Consider the following 22,112-nt stretch of genomic DNA (forward strand, 5'->3'; position numbering starts at 1 on the left):
TTAAAGTCAATCTCATGTCCTGTGGCTTTGAGGTGTTGGACCAGGGAAGAGGTCGGTTCTTCTTTTTTGATTGAGTTCTTATGTTCTTTAATGCGTGCACTTATTCTTCTGTTAGTTTGTCCAATGTATGTGGTGGGGCAAGCGGTGCAAGGGATTTCGTATACTCCTTGGTTTTCTAACTCTAACACAGCCAAACCCCCAACCAATGAGAACACACCCCCACCCAATCAGAACACAGCCAAGCCCCCACCCAATCAAGTCACACCACCACTAGCAGTTAAAAGGAAGAAGCAGCTGCAAGCTCACATTACTCTGAGAAGCACAGAGCTGAAGACACAAGCCTGAAGATGATGAATGAGACTTCATCGAAATGTTGCCTAGATACTTCCAATCTTACGCGGGAGAAAACCCGAATAACCAAAGACCCACATACAAATACCCGCGAGAACCTCAGAAATATATATATTTTCTGAGGTTCTCGGTGTAGATGTGGATCTTGTTATTGGGTTTTTCTCACAGAGATTGAAGTATCTAGCAGGTTGATGAAGTCTCATTCATCATCTTCAGGCTTGTGTCTTCTTCTCTCTTCACTCTGAGAAGCACAGAGAAGAAGACACAAGCCTGAAGATGATGAATGAGACTTCATCGAAACGTTGCCTAGATACTTCCAATCTTACGTGGGAGAAAACCTGAATAACCAAAGATCCACATACATACATACATACATACACACACATATATATATATATATATACATACATACATATACATATACATATACATATACATATACATATACATATACATATACATATATATATATATATATATATATATATATAGACTCAAGAGTTTCTACAGCATGAGAAGTATTTAAATTTTCAAAATCTAAAAGAAGAAGACTCTCCTGCATACTTTTTTTGTATTCAATAAGTAAATAATGAAGTGCGATATCTAACAACCAATTACAAGATTCAACTAACACAATTTGTAGTATCCATGAAAAATTAGTGTAATGGACAAAGAGTTAAGCATTCAGAGATAACTCCCCATTTAATCTTAGCTCAAGCTTTTATGCCTTTTTAGAAAAATATAACTTCATTTATTAATAGTTAACACCCGTTCCTTGGGTCACAATCTTATATTAATATTTTAAATAGAAAGTCACAAAATAATAATACCTTTGTTATTACTGTCTGTTCATTGAAAACAATATCTTTATGCCAAATTTCATTTCTTTCTACTCTTCTTCAATCCTTTTTTTCTTGTTCTACTTATCTGTTTTCATTTCATGCTAGCTGGTTTCACAGTTTAATCAAGTTCTACTTGTCCAATGACACGAAGCCCAAAAATTCTTTATAAAATTATACTGCAAATTTTCCCTTAAGACAATCACTACCTTTATTATTCTTCTATATTTCAAATAGTTGATTATTTCAATATTCAGTATTTTCACTTACATATAGCATAAGCCGCTAATAGAGAAGTATAGCATAAGCCACTAATGTAGCAAGTATAGCATAAGCTAATAGAGAAGTAATTTATGTAATTTGCAAGGCTATATCATAAGCCAACTTTGTTCTGTACCTAGTGATATGACAAACCTAATTTAACAACTACAGTACTTTTGTATAATCCCAGCTAAACGTTTGTCAGAAATCTCAATGTTACAAACAATGGCAGGGGCAGATTGACTTTGAGGATCTTAATACATATACCAATCTTACCTAATATCCTACAGTATTAAACTCACTTTTTCATCTTCCAAAGGAATAGTCCAAATATCTGGAAAAGCTTTTCTTAGAATGAGCTGTAGTTCAATTACTTGAAAGCCTGTAAGACAAAGTGTAAATAGCATAATGGAAAGTTGAAAATAGTATTATTACAATATATTTTTCTGTGTCTAAAAAAGGTTCTTCAGCCTTGCATTAAAGCATTTAAGTGAGAAATTCATCGCAGTTATACAATTGAATGATGGCGGAGACACCAAGGAAAAATGTTAATAGAACATAAGAAACACACATACCAATAGAAATGAGAATCATACAAATTTTCTTATCCTTTTTTCAGTATATTTTTGATTATGGTTGGTCACACAATCAACCAATTGTTTAGACTGGATTTGGCATTTTTATTCACCTATTAAGTCCTTCCCGTAGGCCAAGATAAGCCAATGTTGTTATTTGATGGGGTTAAAGGTATCATCACAGATACCGTAATGACATAGATACTGTCAACCCTGAAGCTGACCTGACTTAAGCCATTTTGAAGCTTCAGTGTTGCCACACTGGAGCTGAGGGATAGGGAGGGGGAAAAATTAGTGTAATGGACAAAGAGTTAAGCATTCAGAGATAACTCCCCATTTAATCTTTAGCTCAAGCTTTTATGCCTTTTAGAAAAATATAACTTCATTTATTAATAGTTAATCCCCATTCCTTGGGTCACAATGTTATATTAATATTTTAAATAGAAAGTCACAAAATAATAATACCTTTGTTATTACTGTCTGTTCATTGAAACAATATCTTTATGCCAAATTTCATTTCTTTCTACTCTTCTTCAATCCTTTTTTCTTGTTCTACTTATCTGTTTTCATTTCATGCTAGCTGGTTTCACAATTTAATCAAGTTCTACTTGTCCAATGACACGAAGCCCAAAAATTCTTTATGAAAATGATACTGCAAATTTTCCTTAAGACAATCACTACCTTTATTATTCTTCTATATTTCAAATAGTTGATTATTTCAATATTCAGTATTTTCACTTACATATAGTATGTTTCGCTAATAGAGAAGTATAGCATAAGCCACTAATGTAGCAAGTATAGCATAAGCTAATAGAGAAGTAATTTATGTAATTTGGTAAGGCTATATCATGCAAGCCAACTTTGTTCTGTACCTAGTGATATGACAAACCTAATTTAACAACTACAGTACTTTTGTATAATCCCAGCTAAACGTTTGTCAGAAATCTCAATGTTACAAACAATGGCAGGGGCAGATTGACTTTGAGGATCTTAATACATATACCAATCTTACCTAATATCCTACAGTATTAAACTCACTTTTTCATCTTCCAAAGGAATAGTCCAAATATCTGGAAAAGCTTTTCTTAGAATGAGCTGTAGTTCAATTACTTGAAAGCCTGTAAGACAAAGTGTAAATAGCATAATGGAAAGTTGAAAATAGTATTATTACAATATATTTTTCTGTGTCTAAAAAGGTTCTTCAGCCTTGCATTAAAGCATTTAAGTGAGAAATTCATCGCAGTTATACAATTGAATGATGCGGAGACACCAAGGAAAAATGTTAATAGAACATAAGAAACACACATACCAATAGAAATGAGAATCATACAAATTTTCTTATCCTTTTTTCAGTATATTTTTGATTATGGTTGGTCACACAATCAACCAATTGTTTAGACTGGATTTGGCATTTTTATTCACCTATTAAGTCCTTCCCGAGGCCGAGATAAGCCAATGTTGTTATTTGATGGGGTTAAAGGCATCATCACAGATATCGTAATGACATAGATACTGTCAACCCTGAAGCTGACCTGACTGAAGCCATTTTGAAGCTTCAGTGTTGCCACACTGGAGCTGAGGGATAGGGAGGGGGGAATAGAGATAACTGGGGTTGTGTAGCCAAAACAAAATACATTCTCATGAGAACCAAGGACATTCTCACACCTGTCAGAGAGAGGAGTGATGTTACCCAGCAACTGAACAGCACCCTGATTGGACCACGTGACTGATTGATTGGTGAAGGGGAAAAACTTTTACTTTTAATTAGGTAAAAACTGTGAGAACCTTCAGAGTCGGTTTTTACCAGAACTGTGCCAATATGATATATCCAATAAAACTATTCTTTGAGGAATCTACCTGCCTCAGAGTTTTCTTTGCTATATGGATGTATTACTTGGAACCCTGACACTGTTCCAAGTAAAGCTGCCTTTTGCAATTGACTGATGGCAATTTTGTCAATGCCAATGATGTTTAAGTGGTGCTCCAGATGTTTTGGGATTGAAAACCCAGGGTGCCTATTAGTATTGAATATTTTTGCTTTTCTTTTGCCATAGTTGTTCTACTTCTCATTTGCAGGTCTTTGTGCTTTGCAATTCTTATGGTTGGTTGTATAGCTAGCCAGATGTTTAGAATTGACATTTTTATCTATCCATCAAGTCCTTCCCAAGGATCTGGGATAAAGACTCAAGAGGTGGATAAAAATGCCAAACCTAGTTTTATTATATTGTTATCCCACCTTTTTTATTTATGTATTTATATATTTCTATCATCCCAAAGGTTTCATATCTCATCTATAACTGTGGCCAGTACTAAGCAGCAAACGATCTAATTCTCCTGCCTCCTATTTTCCCCACAACCACCGTGAGGTAGGTTCTAGCTGAGACAGAGTAAATGGACCAAAGTCACACAGTTGACTTTCATGTGTGCCTAAGGCAGGACTAAAACTTACAGTCTCCTAGTTTCTAGTCCAGCTTTTTAATCACTAAAACAAACTATATATAGCAAACAAATATACACTTTCAAAATTATAGCCTCTCCCCTAATGCAAAAACAAAACAAAACCCATCAGTTTGAAGGGAAATGTCCACATCAAAAACACTGACCCTTTGTTAAAATATTGTACCTCATGAATAGAGTTATAGTTTATGAACTATTTCACATAGATATGTATATTACACACATATTAATAGCTATAGCTCCTGGAAATAAGTCTCTCTCATGCCACACTACCAATACACACACACACCCATGAAGGAGAAAAATTATGCATATTAAGATAACCCCCCCTGACCTGGAAGGGAGGGGGAAGAGTTTTGAAGTTTTGAAAGAGAAATGGGACAAAATATCAAAAAGTTACTGAAGCAAGGCTGGGAAAGAAGAGAGTCTTTGTCATCCCCACAGCCTGTTTCAAATTTGGAACCAAAGAAAAGGAGAATTCAAGATAAAAGGGAACTTTGTTTCTGTAGAAATGGTTAATATGTTTTAGCCAGGAATCTATACCACATTCTTGGCTTATATTCCTTTTGTTGTGCTAAAGTCTGAATATTTTTATTTCTCTGTACTTCTTTAAAATAATTCCTATATTTACATTCTGAAGGCATGTCCAAAACAACTTGCTTTCTCCAGGCTAATACTTCTCAAAGTGTGATCTGAGGATCACTGGGGATTCCCTCAAGACCCTTTCAAGACCTTTCAGTGTGGCCTGCAAAGTCAAATAACTAAATAAATAATTTAAAAATAATCAGGTTTGTTAAACCAGGCGAGTCAAATAACTAAATAAATAATTTAAAATAATCAGGTTTAATTTGTAACACAGGAAATATCGATAGGTCTAACGTGAAATAAAGCAAAGCTTCTGGTTCCTCAATCATTTTTAAGAATGCAAAGGGCTCACCCAGAATATTGTATTTCTTTTAGGAATCTTTTTTTGTTTCTATAAATTTCATTTTATTTTTAAACAACTTTAAATTATGTTTTATCTTTCCTTCCTTTTAAAATAAAGAAGATTTTGTTTCTCTCTTTATGGTCTAATTCCTCAATGCGGCTATGGGAAAGACTGAATCCTTTAGGCCCTATGTTTCAGAAAGCATGCTCTAATGGTCACAAAGTGGTTTGCAAGATACAAATTAAACTTTTTTAATTTTTAATCTTCAGCTATGATTCATCTGCATTACAGTCCAGAGTTGGGTAGGAAGTCAGGTGAGGCAGTTCCCAAAGACAGGTGGTGGCAGAAGAATTACAAAGATACTATCAATAATTTTAATGATACATTTGAGTTTGATTGGGGGGTGGTTATGATAAGATTATGCGTTCTTTGCAAGGTATACCATAAAGCAAGTCATTCCACAAAACTTCCTTGTATTACATGTCGCTCAAATGGTTTAACTATAATTATCACCCTTTAAAGTGAATACTGCTCCCAAACCCAAGAATATAAAAAAAAAAGATTTAAGGCACTCAATAAACAAGAGATTTAAAAATATAAGAATCTTAATTAACCATACCATATACATCATGTAGAACTATAGAATCTTCCTCTGCGGTTAGGATATCCAGTAAGTTAATTGATCAATCACTTTTTCACCTTTTGTTTCATTAAAACCGGTAAGCAAAGAGTAAGAATAATTAATGACACTATTGTCCAGCCCAGCCTTTCCAGTAATCCCTTCCAGGTCCTGAGAAAATTAACCTACTTCAATAATAAATCTCTAAAAGGTCCAGCTGGTAATAAGATGCCTTCAGAGGCCAAAGCCAATAACGAAGGTTCTATGATTTTTAATCATCCCAAAGTTTCATATCTGTCTATATCTGTGAATGTATTAGGAGCAAACATATCTTTCTCCCGCCTCCCATTTTCCTCACAGCAGCTCTCTTTATTGGTCAGGCAGAATGGTGAGTTAGATACCAATTATCACACAACAAGATGCCTCAATGCTTCACAGTTTTATGAGTAGCCCACTACTTTTCTTGAGGTAAACAAACAAAAAAGTTATGTTTCTGTAATGAGTGGTATCAGTAAACTATTCCCAGGAAAATTGTAATAAAAGGACAGAGCAGGTAGTTGAGGACAGTTTAAGAGAAAAGATATGAGGAGTGAGTTGCAGAACGTAAGCAACAAAATATATACTTGAAGATGAGAAAAGAACAAAAGCCGTGAATTTGAGTTAAATAGAAATGAGAATCATACAAATTTTCTTATCCTTTTTCAGTATATTTTTGATTATGGTTGGTCACACAATCTCAACCAATTGTTTAGACTGGATTTGGCATTTTTATTCACCTATTAAGTCCTTCCCGAGGCCAAGATAAGCCAATGTTGTTATTTGATGGGGTTAAAGGTATCATCACAGATACCGTAATGACATAGATACTGTCAACCCTGAAGCTGACCTGACTTAAGCCATTTTGAAGCTTCAGTGTTGCCACACTGGAGCTGAGGGATAGGGAGGGGGGAATAGAGATAACTGGGGTTGTGTAGCCAAAACAAAATACATTCTCATGAGAACCAAGGACATTCTCACACCTGTCAGAGAGAGGAGTGATGTTACCCAGCAACTGAACAGCACCCTGATTGGACCACGTGACTGATTGATTGGTGAAGGGGAAAAACTTTTACTTTTAATTAGGTAAAAACCGTGAGAACCTTCAGAGTCGGTTTTTACTAGAACTGTGCCAATATGATATATCCAATAAAACTATTCTTTGAGGAATCTACCTGCCTCAGAGTTTTCTTTGCTATATGGATGTATTACTTGGAACCCTGACACTGTTCCAAGTAAAGCTGCCTTTTGCAATTGACTGATGGCAATTTTGTCAATGCCAATGATGTTTAAGTGGTGCTCCAGATGTTTTGGGATTGCACCCAGGGTGCCTATTAGTATTGAATATTTTTGCTTTCTTTTGCCATAGTTGTTCTACTTCTATTTGCAGGTCTTTGTGCTTTGCAATTCTTATGGTTGGTTGTATAGCTAGCCAGATGTTTAGAGTTGACATTTTTATCTATCCATCAAGTCCTTCCAAAGGATCTGGGATAGAGAAGGACTCAAGAGGTGGATAAAAATGCCAAACCTAGTTTTATTATATTGTTATCCCACCTTTTTTATTTATGTATTTATATATTTCTATCATCCCAAAGGTTTCATATCTATCTATAACTGTGGCCGTACTAAGCAGCAAACGTATCTAATTCTCCTGCCTCCTATTTTCCCCACAACCACTGTGAGGTAGGTTCAGCTGAGACAGAGTAAATGGACCAAAGTCACACAGTTGACTTTCATGCCTAAGGCAGGACTAAAACTTACAGTCTCCTAGTTTCTAGTCCAGCTTTTTAATCACTAAAACAAACTATATATAGCAAACAAATATACACTTTCAAAATTATAGCCTCTCCCCAATGCAAAAAACAAAACAAAACCCATCAGTTTGAAGGGAAATGTCCACATCAAAAACACTGACCCTTTTGTTAAAATATTGTACTCATGAATAGAGTTATAGTTTATGAACTATTTCACATAGATATGTATATTACACACATATTAATAGCTATAGCTCCTGGAAATAAGTCTCTCTCATGCCACACTACCAATACACACACACACCCATGAAGGAGAAAAATTATGCATATTAAGACAACCCCCCCCCCTGACCTGGAAGGGGAGGGGGGAAGAGTTTTGAAGTTTTGAAAGAGAAATGGGACAAAATATCAAAAAAGTCACTGAAGCAAGGCTGGGAAAGAAGAGAGTCTTTGTCATCCCCCCACAGCCTGTTTCAAATTTGGAACCAAAGAAAAGGAGAATTCAAGATAAAAGGGAACTTTGTTTCTGTAGAAATGGTTAATATGTTTTAGCCAGGAATCTATACCACATTCTTGGCTTATATTCCTTTGTTGTGCTAAAGTCTGAATATTTTTATTTCTCTGTACTTCTCTTAAAATAATTCCTATATTTATGCATTCTGAAGGCATGTCCAAAATAAATCCTTGCTTTCTCCAGGCTAATACTTCTCAAAGTGTGATCTGAGGATCACTGGGGATTCCCCAAGACCCTTTCAAGACCTTTCAGGTGGCCTGCAAAGTCAAATAACTAAATAAATAATTTAAAATAATCAGGTTTAATTTGTAACACAGGAAATATCGATAGGTCTAACGTAAATAAAGCAAAGCTCTCTGGACTCCTCAATCATTTTTAAGAATGCAAAGGGGTCTACCCAGAATATTGTATTTCTTTTAGGAATCTTTTTTGTTTCTATAAATTTCTATTTTATTTTTAAATAACTTTAAATTATGTTTTATCTTTCCTTCCTTTTTAAAATAAAGAAGATTTTGTTTCTCTCTTATGGTCTAATTCCTAATGCGGGCTATGGGAAAGACTGAATCCTTTAGCCCTATGTTTGCATGCTCTATGGCCACAAAGTGGCTTTGCAGATACAAATTAAACTTTTTTAATTTTTAATCTCTGAAATACATCTGTCTCACAGTCCAGAGTTGGGGTAGGAAGCCAGGTGAGGCAGTTCCCGAAAGACAGGTGGTGGCAGAAGAATTACAAAGATACTATCAATAATTTTAATGATACATTTGAGTTTGATTGGGGGGGTGGTTATGACAAGATTACTGCCTTTGCAAGGTATACCATAAAGCAAGTCATTCCACAAAACTCTTTATTACATGTCGTTCAAATGGTTTGAAACTATAATTATCCCCTTTAAAGTGAATACTGCTCCCTAAACCCAAGAATATAAAAAAAGATTTTCAAGGCACCAATAAACAAGAAATTTAAAAATATAAGAATCTTAATTAATTCATACCATATATATCATGCAGAACCATAGAATCTTCCTCTTCTGCTGAGGATATCCAGCAAGTTACTTGATCAATCACTTTTTTCACCTTGTCTCTATCAAAACTACAGTAAGCAGAGTAAGACAATTGAATGACACTATTGTCCAGCCCAGCCTTTCCAGTACCTTCAGGTTCCCAGAAAATTAACTCTATTTCTTAATAATAAATCTCTAAAAAGGTCCAGCTTCTCAATAAGATGCCTTCCAGAGGCCAAAGCAAATAATAACTTAGTTGCCCTATGATTTTTTTAATCATCCCAAAGTTTCATATCTGTCTATATCTGTGAATGTATTAGGCAGCAAACATATCTTTCTCCCGCCTCCCATTTTCCTCACAGCAGCCTTTATTGGTCAGACAGAATGGTGAGTTAGATACCAATTATCATACAACAAGATGCCTTCACAATGCTTCACAGTTTTTATTAGTAGCCCAATTACTTTTCTTGATGTAAACAATAAATAAAAATGTTATGTTTCTGTAATGAGGAAGACTGAATCCATCTCTAGGAAAATTGTAACAAAAAGGACAGAGCAGGTAGCTGAGACAGAAGTGGAAAATATATGAGTAGTGAGCTGTAGAATGCAGCACAAAACATATACTGGAGATGAGAAAGAACAAATGCTGTGAATTTGAAGTTAAATAAAAGGCAACAGTTCACAAGACTAGAAAAGCAAAATGGCCACAGAAATGTGAGAAGGAACACAGACAAAAATTCAGGAAGAATGGCAGACAATTAGAGGAAGACTGTGAGAAGAGGATGTCTGAAATTAAGACCCTGGGTCTTTTATCTATCAGGGAATTGCTTTTTAATTTATCCTAAGGCCTATCAATAAATCTACCAAAGAATCTGTATGTCATACAATATAAACAAAACTTTTTCAACAAAGGATTTCTGTATGTTTAGAGGCCTTTTATTATATTAATCATTCACATTTTAAAGACTTTAAATGACAACTGAAGTCTCAGTTAGACTATTTCTGAATTTCAGTTCTTGTAGAGTGCCATTGGCTGATAGCTACTGTTCTAAGAAGAAGGATTCTGTCACTCCAATTACTTAAATGCATAAAGAAACACAGGAGAAAAAACGCAACATTAGTGTGGAAACAATAGTGTGGAAAAGGGTTACCTTTGGACCATCCAATTACCAGATAACAGATGCTGAAGTTTCTTCTCTTGTGTTTCATTCATATAAGGGATTCCATCTTTAAGAAACTAAAGGCAAATAGATAGTGTTACATAGTATGGAATTCAGGCATCAAGATCGTTTTCTCTTGACTTAAGAGAAAATCATGTATAATACCAGGATAAGTAAAAACAAGTAAAGGTTCTCTCAGCTTGGCTTCTAATAACTACATTAACACATTAATATATTAAATCATAAGGTAGTCATTAAAATTCAAGATTTACAAAAAAAAACATTTGAACTATTTATCAATCACTTATACTCTGATGATAAGCACAATTCATCCTATGATCTAGTAATCTGATAAACTCTAAAGCAGGGGTGGGCAAACTTTTTGGCTCGGGGCCTCATTGACTTTTAAAATTTGACAGACGGGCCGCTACCTGGTGTCGAAATGCCTGTCCTTACAAGTCAAAATCAAATGAATGCAATCATTCAATCATTCACATCAAACCTTAATTCTGTACCAATCTTCGGCGGGCCGGATTAAAAAGACCAACGGGCCGGATGTGGCCCTCGGGCCGTAGTTTGCCCACCCCTGCTCTAAAGTGTTGCAAGCCGTTTGACAAAAAGGGTGGAGAAAGGAACCATTTACTCCTGTATAAGGCTGGTCTAAATTATTCTACTTAGATAGAATGATAGAGAATCAGTACGCTTAGAATCCTTAAAATCTCTTACCTCCCATGCTAAACTTTCCATCCCATTATTAACCTCTTACCCTACATTCACCATGGTCTTTCGGGGGTGGAAATGTTGAAGAAGATTCTCAGTTATCCAGATAAGAGTTTCTGGAAGTTAAGTCATGGCAAATGGACTTTTCTTTTTTAGTTTGAAACATTTCATTCCTTATCAAACTGAAGAAGCTACTTGGATAAGCAGTGAAACATATCAAACTAAAAAAAGAAAAGTAGTCCAGTTGCCGTAACTCAACTTCCAGACATCTTTCTGGGGAATTGGCCAGTTACAAACCTACTAGGAGTCTTCATCAAATGCTGGATCTTCTCTTTCCTGAGACAGGAGCCCTGTTCTGACCTCACAGAAAGAATGAAACAATTCAAGGGGGGCTGAGATATTGACAGTGATAAAAATTATCTACAACAGGGGTGTCAAACTCGATTTCATTGAGGGCTGCATCAGGGTTGTGTTTGACCTCGGGAGGCCAAGTGAGCATGGCCAGCTTGACATCCTGCATCCCTCTGCCAGCAAAAACAGAGCCCGGGAGGGCCGCACATGGCACTTGCAAGCTCCGTTTTCACTACAGAGGCACTGCAAGCCAGTCCTTTGCTGTTTTCAGGACGGCCCCACAGGCCAAATCTAAGCACTCCGCGGGCTGAAACTGGCCTGTGGGTCTTGAGTTTGACACCCCTAATCTATACCATTCAACTGGAAATTAAATGTTGAAAATATATTTTATTATATTTATACCTAAGAGATATGTAAGGGGCGTGCATAAGTGCACCATTGTGCCTACCGTCCCTGTCCTATTGTCCCCATTTATTTGTACCTATTTCCTGTATTCTTACTCATGTTTATACTTATACCTATTATCTTGTAAGCAATTAACAAATCAAATAAATAAATAAAATAAAATACTGCATTTCAACAGCATTTTAAGGGCAAAGCCCAAATCTAGTTTCTTTCCTACTTAAATTCTTGCCTATCTATTAAATAAAAGAAAATATACCTTATTATAGTCAAAGTCATAATGAGACAGGAATTGAATACTAGATGTTCGGCAGGAGAACTCGGAATCCATTTGGCCAAATGTGGCAGGGAACAGGAAGAAGTTATACGAATGTGCAATATACCTATAAAAATTAACAAAAATAATTAAGGCTAGCTAACTGGCAGGGAAGACCTGAAAGTTATCATCAGATAAATATAATTGACAATGAAACAATTTACTTACTCATTTGACATCCCCTTGTAAAATATGGACAAACCTAACAGGGGAAAAAATTCAATTTATTGCGCAGCAATATGCTGATCACAGAGTCTTCTTTGTGGGGTTTTTTGCCCAACTTCTATGTTAACTAGCATCCTCAGGAATGGATTATGGATTATTGTATATATCATCAGATTATGTTCTATTTGGGAGCAAATGTGTTGGTCTTATGTGTAAGGGATTTGTGAATTAACATCTTGGGTGAATGTGGGGTAGTTTGTCTGCCATGAGCCTTCATAGGGGTTGGTCATTCACTGCACTCTTATACTGTATGTAGCTTAATCCCCCCCCCCCCCAAAAGTTCCTTTAATAGATATATCTCAAAATACATTTGGGAAAGAGGAAAGGTATATAAATGTATTCTTTTAAGATTATTATTTTTTTGAGAAATTAAGATGATCTTGAAAGGGATTTTAGTTCAGATACGATTTCTAACTTTTGATTGCCACATTTTAAGCAATCTTAAAACCTATCTTTTAGAAACCAGAAGAGCTCACCAAGTTGATTCACTGTAAATCGCTGAACACTCTGTCTGCCTTTCCGATACCACTCAGCAGGTAAATCAAAGAGACTGGGGAAAAGAAAGATATGAAAGATTTCCATGTTGTTCATCATCTTTCTAACTTCTATGGGAACATTACTAGAAAATATATTTATTTCAACAAGCTTACCTAGGCTGATTGTCAGAATGCAAACCTGTGAATTCCATATCAAGGCCTGCAATAGAAAGAACATGTGCCTTCCACTATTATTAAATGATGAATACAAAGTTTTATTTAATTCATATATCTCAATCTTACCTATGTATGTTTTTATGCTATTCATAATTCATACTGAATATATTAATAAATTGTGTGTGTGTGTGTGTGGTATAGTAGTAACATGCTCCTAAACTTTAAAACAGGGATTGAGGGGTTTCTCCATGATCAGTAAAGTGATTTCAATTATAAATATTTTAATGCACCACACCAGATTTTTGTCCATCATTTGCAGTATTTTCTCAGTATTCTATGGTAATGCATTTAATACACCCTTCAATGTGCTTTTTATTTTTTATCAGTTGGAGTAAAATTCTTGTCTTTATAAGTCAATTTAAAACATTAGCAACCCTTCTACTATAAACTATAAGATTCAGATATGGAATGCCATAGAGAAGGAAGGATGCCAGATCAGAGCTCTTCAAATAATCACACTATGGAAAAAATATGACTAAAGGATTTATTTTACTGGGGAATAGTTAAGTGCAAACTTTGCAAATTTAGAACATTTGCCCTAGGAAATACCTTATTTCTAAACCACAAAACAAGGCAATATTTTTGCTCCTCTTGCAGAGTATCACTGGACACAACATAATCCTGGGAGCTTTCTTGGAATTAAATACTTAAAAGTCTGTTAAGGAAATGCTGTACTGATCTTGCTACAACTCTCAAAATCCCATATTGGTTAGGATGAAAATAAAAGAGCTCTGCAATGATTTCTCTACAATAACAAATTTATGACCTTTCCAAAATCAGAAGGCATAATCCATACAGCAGCATACTGATACCAATTTTCATAATATTCATCAACCTTGCTTACATCCTCTTCTTATATCCTTCTTACAACAACCCTGTAAAGTAGGTTGAGATCATGACTGTGATCACATATACTAAACCATGATTTGCTCCATCAGCTATTTAACAAGCCAGTTGATTTTACATAATCATGGTGTACAAATTACATTGGCTGGATGTGTGTTTTATTTTCTATCTCACATGTCGTCTTTTGGCTCCATAACCCGGCCGGCAAGTCATCCAAAGGGCCAAGTGAGAATCCAGTCAGTGATCCAGTCCCCCATCTACAGTAGCCAGATCCTGGTAAGCCCCTGAAGTGTATCCAGCAACTTCCTTGGGATCAATAACAGCTTTCTCCATTTAAAAACACCTCTCAAAGTTTAAGGAGGAGCGCGTCATCCGTACAGCAGCTGAGACCAAAGTTAACACGGATAAATAAGCGTGGACGTGTGTGAACAACAGGGCTCCCCAATTTCGTAGTTAACCTATTAAAGATGGGAAAGGTTTCACCCTCCATATCACATCCCTGCCTCACCAACAAAGTCGCAGCCCAGGACAAGCTCTTCTAACCGAGGCAACATTTCTGGAAACTGCGCTGCCCCCACATCCATCCCGCCCACGCTGCTTTCTCTCCGCCGCATGGCCAACTCCTGCCTTTGCGGCTCAACTTCCCGCTCCTCTTTGGAGGCTGAAGGGGGCGGAACCAGCCTTATTTGCTACTCCGTCCGTCCCCCCTCCGCACTTAAAGACTTTTCCGCCTTCCCCGATCGCTGGAAATGATTGTCTGAATCCGGTCATTGGTGCTTTTTCGTTGTCCGTCTAGGAAAGCAACGCTTGGGAGATTGCCTAGATTCCGTCGCTGATATAAGGGGCCGAGGAACCACTTGAACAAACGTTTATTGGCTAAAATTCAGATCGGCTATTTAGAAAATTAACCGGGTTATATACGTGTTTTTGCCTTGTAGGTATTCTGAGTTCGATAATATTTAAGTATGAAATAAGGCTAAGCTTAATATTGAGTGAATTTCTATGCCACATGACACTCAGCGACTCTGGACCTAGAATGAAATGGGAATAGGAATAGAATACTTTATTGGCCAAGTGTGATTGGACACACAAGGAATTTGTGTTCAGTGCATAAGCTCTTGGTGTACATAAAGCTATATGTGATAAATCATATACTTGCATACAGGTAGGCCTCGATTTACAATAGTTCATATATTGACCGAAGTTACACTGGTGCTGAAAAAAGTGACTTATGACAGTTTTTCAGAGTTACCACCTTTGCAGCATCCCCATGATCATGTGATCAAAATTCAGGTGCTTGGTAACTGACCATTGCAGTGTCCCAGGGTCATGTGATCCACCTTTGCGACCTTCTGACAAAGTCAAGGGGTAAGCCAGATTCATTTAACAACCTTGTTACTAATTTAACAGCCAATTCACTTAACCTGGCAAGAAAAGTCATAAAATGGGGCAAAACTTACTTAACAAATTTCTTACTTAGCAACATACATTTCAGGCTCAATTGTGGTTGTAAATCTACGATTACCTGTATTCTTGCAGGGTTTTTTCTCCTTTTGTGCTCATAATAGATGTTTAAATGGCACTGTAAGATCAATTAAGGGCTGCTTAATTACCTTTCTAAAATAAAAATTGCACTGCCTTGACTTAATGTAGTATCTTGCTGATATATTGTGTCCACACAGTCTTTGAGAATGAGGTAAAATCATATGTATTTTGTTTTCTTTAACCAACTTCTCTAGTTGCAGCAATGAAGAAGGCCTCTTGAATGGTATCTTCTGAGTAGACCAGAAAGCCATGGTAATAATTTATTTATTTTTTTATTTTTTTATTTTATTTTATTTATTTATTTGATTTGCCAATTGTTTACAAGATAATAAGTATAAGTGTATACATAGTTGTGAATACATGAAATGGGTACATATAAGAAAAATAAAAGAAGAATAAGAGAAACAATAGGACAGGGACGGTAGGCACGTTGGTGCGCTTATGCACGCCCCCTACAGACCTCTTAGGAAAGGGGTGAGGTCATGATGGGCAATCTAGACAAATAGCCGTGAGATTCCCCCTCCCCCAAAGAGCAAGATAAAAGTAACTTGATATGGTGGTATAATCCAAATAAAATCTCTTTTCTTTATGCCGAGTATCTCTTATCCTTTGTTTTATGAGGGAAACTTTGCTAGAAAAGAGACAAATGAAGATACTGCAGAGCAGGTTAGTTGATAGTCCTAATCAAGTTTCTGTTACAGAGACTAAACCTATTACTTCCAGACTCAGCAGAAAATGTGCCAGACTCTGCTAGAATTTAATCAATCCCACCTGGCTTAAGGTCCAGAATGAATTTTGGAACACCATCTTCCAACGTTTTCCAGTAAGTGGATCATAATATATTAAATCACTTTTGTGGACCAACGAAAGTTTTAAACACTGTCAAAAGAAATCTGATATATACATATTTGCAACAAGACAATTTTCTACCATTAAAAGAAATCACCCATCACAGTCAAGTGGTTTATTTTAAAAAGCAAAAGGGAATAAAAGAGCCTTTCGTTACTGCAGGTGAGTGAGTGCACACCAGACCTACCATTTATTTTTAAAGAGAAATAATGATATTGGCTATTTATTTCTTAAAAAGATATAGACACATTGGCTAGGGAACCACCTGTAGCAGGTTATTATTTTATACTGTTATATTTTATGAAAATAGTTAATGAGAAAGCAAACAAAAAACTGTCACCAGCAGTTGTATATTTATTGGATTTTTATTTAATATAGAAAGGTTCAATGGTATTATGTATTAAGAGCGGTATGTGATTGACTGTCCTCCAAGGATGGAACTGCAGGCTTCTGAGGCTGTACTTCTCTGGGAAGCTTCTTATTACCATACTTATCATAAATTCTTTCAAGTTCTTTCAGTTCAACACCACCTTCAGTCATAGCCTGCTTGAAACGTTTCAGCTATTTTCATTTAAAAAGAAAGACACAACTGTTAATTTTGTCAGTTCCATTGGTACTTTCAGCATACACAGTGAATTACAGTTCTCTTAATTCCTTTCTCCTCCCAAATAATGCAATTCTCATGTTAAGAGGGTATGCCAACTCTGACATTAAGCAGTCATTGATATTTACATTTTTAATACTTTGGCCATAAACCATGCTATGAGTAAGCTGTGCAATATTATGGTCAAGAACATAAAATGTAGGATAAGTAGCAACCAAAGTAAGAAAAACAAAGTCAACTTGCCCCTTCGCCATGTTTTTCCCATGGAATTATAACCTTGTCATCCACAAAGTTGATTCCAGCTTCAAGACAACGTTGTGCTAATACACGCCCCACATTCTCACATGCTGCCACACCGGTTGTTTTATAAAGATGCTTCTTAATAGCCCACTCGCGAGTGGAAGCAGAGACTACAATATGACCACTGTAATGTTCAATGTAGCCTTTCACATGTTTTTGGGTTTTTTCCAATCGTAACCTGAATGGTTAAATATGAAAAACAAAATGTTACTGTTTTACTATCAGAGAAATTCACCCACAATAACAAAAATTCATATAGTTCTGTACTTGTAAATCTTATGTCTCATATTTGAAATTTTACATATCTCGGATTATTTGTAAACTTCTCTTTCCCTTTTCAAACATTAATTTAATTATAAACAGAAAATGATGCCTCCGTTATGTGGAACAGCCTGTCTCTGGATAATTGGACCACAACCCTCTTGTTGGGCTTTCATAAGGTCAAACATATATGGCTTTTCAACAAAACATTTGAGGGATTTGAAGACTAATCTATCCCTTGCAGATGGCATATCAAATATTAAATTCTGTAATACTTGCTCATTTTGTTTTATTGATTTTAATTCTATGTGTTGGTGGATGTAAGCTACTTAACACTTCTGGCAACTTTGGCATAAAAGCCATTACAAATGAATTAACATGCATACTTGCATGCATATATGCTGCACTGATGAAAACAGAATCATTCCTCTGAAATAAATGGGAACTGCCGCTAAGTTAGGATTTCCTGCGGAAACTTCAAGTGAACTCCAAGTCTCTTTGGCTCTTGTAGATCCCCAAAAAACAAACCTTTACTTTTAAACTCAATTTTTAGCGCAATAATTGTTTCCCTTAACTATATTTTCCATCATAGGTATCTCATTAGTGCATCTATAAAGAGGGCAGAATCAGAAACAGAATTTAAAAGATTCAAGAAAATAAATATAATTTCAAAACATTATGGCTGAAATAACATGTGGACTATTACAGGCTATATGTTCTGTGTCCTGACAGAAATCTCAAGTATCAACAAATTTATTTTAAACAAGGTAAATTGTACAGTCTTGAAGTATGTTTCAAATGTACACTATAAACAGGAATACAGTCCTCGACTTACAACAGTTTGTTTAGTGACTGTTCAGTTACAATGGCACTGAAAAAAGTGATTTATGACCATTTTTCATACTTACGATCATTGCAGCATCCTTGTGGCCATGTGATCTAAATTTGAATGCTTGGCAACTGGTTCATATTTTTGATGCAGTGTCCTAGAGTTATGCAATCACCTTTTGTGACCTTTGGGAAGCGGAATGGGGAAGCCAGATTCACTTAACAATCATGTTACTAACAGCTGCAATGATTAACTTAACAAATGTGGCAAGAAAGTTCATAAAAAGGGCAAAACTCACTTAACAAATTTCTCACTTAGCAACATAAATTTTGGGCTCAATTGTGGTTGTAAGTCGAGGACTCCTGTACTGCAACAGACTTCATGATTTGGCAGGTGCCACAGGCTGTGAAAATATATGTTTTGCACTGTAACAGTGGTTCTCAACTTTTTCTTGAAAGGTACTACGGACCCTTTTAAATACCTTTTGTTGCCATAGACCCTCAAGACTTAAGATTTAAATCATAATATTTATTCAAGCCTTTGCAGACCCCTGTGATGAGATTGCACCCATCCCATGGGTCCACGGATCACAGGTTCAGAACCACTGTATGTAAAGCAAGTGCAGAAATTTCCAGTGAATTAAAAATACAATATATTGGCTTCCTATGTGAGTTGCTCTATAACTTGCTATATTCACAGAAGGCATTGCTGTCAACAGGCAGAAAAGAGTAGGGAACTTTATAATGCAAACTGATAGAGGAATAAAATACAATAGCTCTTTAGACAATCAATCACACCCTGGTTATTTCATGGCTTGACTACTGCAATACACTCTACATGGAGTTGTCCTTGAAGACCATCCAGAAGCTTCAATTAATGGAATGCAGTGACACAAACAATGATGACCATATCTCAGTATGCCCATATAATGCCTCTGCTTCACGAGCTGCATTGGTGGCCAGTTTGCTTCCAGGTGTGATTCAAGTGCTAATTGTTACCTATAAAGTACTACATATCATAGGGCCTGGTTACTTGAGGGTTCATCTGTCTCCCATAATATCTAGCCAACTGATTCAATCTGTCAGGGTTGGCATGCTCCAAGTCCTTCAATTAAACAATGCCATCCATTAATACTCTGGAAGTGTGCCTTCTTTGTCACAACACCCTTACTGTGAGATTACCTCTGAGATTAGAATGTTCCCCATTCTGCTGGTGTTTCCAAGGGACCAGGCTCTTTATCCAAGCCTTTGGTAATCTCCTTTTATTCTAGGTTGTTTGCTTTTGCTTTTGTTTCCAGCTTGTTTGTTATTCTGCCATTTTTACTCTTTTCTTTGTTTCTTGTTTTTGTCATCCTCTTCATGTTTTAAATAACTTATAAACCACCCAGGATCACTGGGCATAGGGCCCAATATAAATTTAAATAATAATAATGAAAAGGGATCTACAACTAGTGGTCAAAAAAAGCTCAAATATCAATATTGGGAATTTGGAATCAATCAAAAAGCAAACGAACTGCTACAGATTCATATGAGCATTAAGACAGAAAAGATTGAGAGCCCGACAACATGAGTATCACCGACAACGTATTTGCCCTCTTCAGAATAGAATATTTGATAAAAAGAATTCTTCAAAATTAAGTGAAATTCTATATTATTGAACATAGGTTGTTTTTGCATTGTTCTAATTTACCTGTACCAATAGTCCCGTTTTGGCCATGAGGTTTTCCAGCCTAGATCCTTTCTTGCTATAGCCAATCTTTCCAAATTATGTGGGTTCCTATTTGTGAATTCAGGAGCAACAACCTCATTTTCTCTTGTATCCACTTCATCAGGAAGAGGTATGGGATTGGGAACAGAAGAATTAAATTTAACTCCTGCAAGAAAATAAAGAAAAATAAATGTATGCTTAAAAAACTTAGAAAACAACCAAGAATACAAAAAGATTATTCAGTATAATATATAAATGTACTAAAGTCATACACTGATGGTGAAGTGGGGATAAGGAAAACAGATAAAAATGCTTAATATTGTTGATTTAAGCAAGCTGAATCTCATTAAACTCTCAATACATTTTGTATTCCCATTCATTAAAGAATACTTGGCACATCGTTTCTAATTTGTGATTTAGAAAGGCTGCAAAGATGTCCCTTAAATGTTTATTTAACTGCAAAATGTTTATTTCTAGATTGGCCCCCCACCACCTACAGCAAAACAAACCCTTCTCCCTTAAGTTAATGCTCCCCAAAGTACAACTATCATAATTTTATTCAGCATTTTGCTTGCAATTCAAGTTAAAACCATCCAGAAAGTAAGCAGCTAAGGATGGCTGCCTGTCAAAATCTTTTGGTAATCGCAGGAGCTGCATTCTTGTGTAGACTTTGAAAGGGTCCTACTTCCAAGAGGGTAGCTTTAGAATCCGCTGTTCGGATTCAACCTCAAAAAATAATATTACTGTACCGAAAAAGACCCCTGCAAAAAAAGTTAGAAGAGAGAAAACCCCTCGCTGACTTAACCCTTCAGTCTCCTTCCCTACGTTTCTGAATGTCATATTAAAGACCCGTGCTTCTCCAACCAAAAATCTGAAACTCAAAGAGTCGCCTACCGTGCTCGGATTCCTCGAATGTCCTGGCCGCCCTGCTCAGCGGCGGAGCCAACCTCCTGAACGCCATCGCGCCTGGGAAAACTAAACAGGAAGGGACCTAGCCGGACCTACAAGAAGCTGGGGGGCGCCACCTTTTCCTCTGTTGAACCTTGCATGTTTTTTCCCCATGGTCTCTTTCGGTTTTCATTAAAAAAAGAAAAAAGGAAATCGAAAGCCTGATTGGTCAGCCACATATTAATCCGTTTCATTTCCTCTAGAATAGCTCTATAAGCCAATAACAATGCAAATGAACGTGGCTATAGATTTGTAACTGTAGAGTAGCGTTTTTCAAACTTGGCAACTTTAAGATACGAGGACTTTAATTCTTAGCATTGCCCAACCGGCATGTTTGAAAAACGTTGCTATAGTAACGTTGCTATCAGGAACTTTTCCATCATCTCTCTATACAGCAATGTTTTCCTATGCTATTTCCTCTGATCTGTGCCCAAGAACCCACGCCTTAGGAATCCACGGAGTTATCTTTAAAAATATTCTTTTCTAATTAATGCTTTGTTTTTTTGCGAATGGTGGGTTTTAAAGAAATCAAAAGACCTCAACGTATTCTGAGGAACATCGCTGGATTTATGGATGGTGTTCAACAGCAAATTTTATAGGTATATAGAGGCTTCTAAAAGAAGTAAAATTAAGTGAAGTGCAAACAAGCGGAGACCTTACATCAAAACATGGATGAATTTGTTAGTGTCAGTAAATCCGTTACTCCTTGTCCTGGTGCTTTGGAGATAATCCAATGCAATAAACAACTATTGATGTCCACTAACCTCCTACAGAATGTGACGTTTTATCAGCCCAAAGTCACTCAGCTGGCTTTGTGCCGAAGGCAGGACCACAACTCATGCTTTTTAAGCCTGATGCCTTAACTACACCACCGAACTGGTTCCCAGTTATCATAATGAAGATGGAAGTACATAACTTATAAAACGTTTAAATCAAGGGTCTTCAAACTTGGCAGCTTTAAGACTTGTGGACTTCAACTCCCAGAGTTCCTGAGCTAAC

The 22,112-nt window shown here is 36.3% G+C and overlaps 2 protein-coding genes across 2 annotated transcripts in view; both read right to left on the reverse strand.

The window, feature by feature from the left end:
* Window positions 1-14,850, reverse strand: part of PNLDC1 (PARN like ribonuclease domain containing exonuclease 1) — a 36,635-nt gene extending 21,785 nt beyond the window's left edge. The window contains exons 1-8 of the mRNA XM_087969382.1: window positions 14,579-14,850; window positions 13,162-13,207; window positions 12,988-13,061; window positions 12,455-12,488; window positions 12,230-12,353; window positions 10,489-10,574; window positions 9,329-9,426; window positions 3,065-3,144 (exon numbers count right to left, since the gene is read on the reverse strand). Coding sequence (XP_087825508.1) covers window positions 3,065-3,144; window positions 9,329-9,426; window positions 10,489-10,574; window positions 12,230-12,353; window positions 12,455-12,488; window positions 12,988-13,061; window positions 13,162-13,207; window positions 14,579-14,684 — 648 coding nt within the window. The 5' untranslated portion in view covers window positions 14,685-14,850. The remainder of the gene's footprint in view (window positions 1-3,064; window positions 3,145-9,328; window positions 9,427-10,488; window positions 10,575-12,229; window positions 12,354-12,454; window positions 12,489-12,987; window positions 13,062-13,161; window positions 13,208-14,578) is intronic.
* Window positions 14,851-16,810: 1,960 nt separating this feature from the next.
* On the reverse strand, window positions 16,811-22,104 carry MRPL18 (mitochondrial ribosomal protein L18). The gene is made up of 4 exons (XM_026675251.2): window positions 21,060-22,104; window positions 20,148-20,331; window positions 17,312-17,546; window positions 16,811-17,025 (listed from the first exon to the last, which is right to left on the reverse strand). Exons 1-4 carry the CDS (start codon window positions 21,124-21,126, stop codon window positions 16,858-16,860), a joined length of 654 nt encoding a protein of 217 aa, XP_026531036.1. The 5' UTR covers window positions 21,127-22,104; the 3' UTR covers window positions 16,811-16,857.
* Between the last annotated feature and the right edge of the window lie 8 nt (window positions 22,105-22,112).

This window comes from Notechis scutatus, chromosome 1 (genome assembly GCF_049901735.1).
Source record: "Notechis scutatus isolate UNSWTSFEM ecotype Mainland chromosome 1, rNotScu1.2, whole genome shotgun sequence".
Lineage (NCBI taxonomy): Eukaryota > Metazoa > Chordata > Lepidosauria > Squamata > Elapidae > Notechis > Notechis scutatus.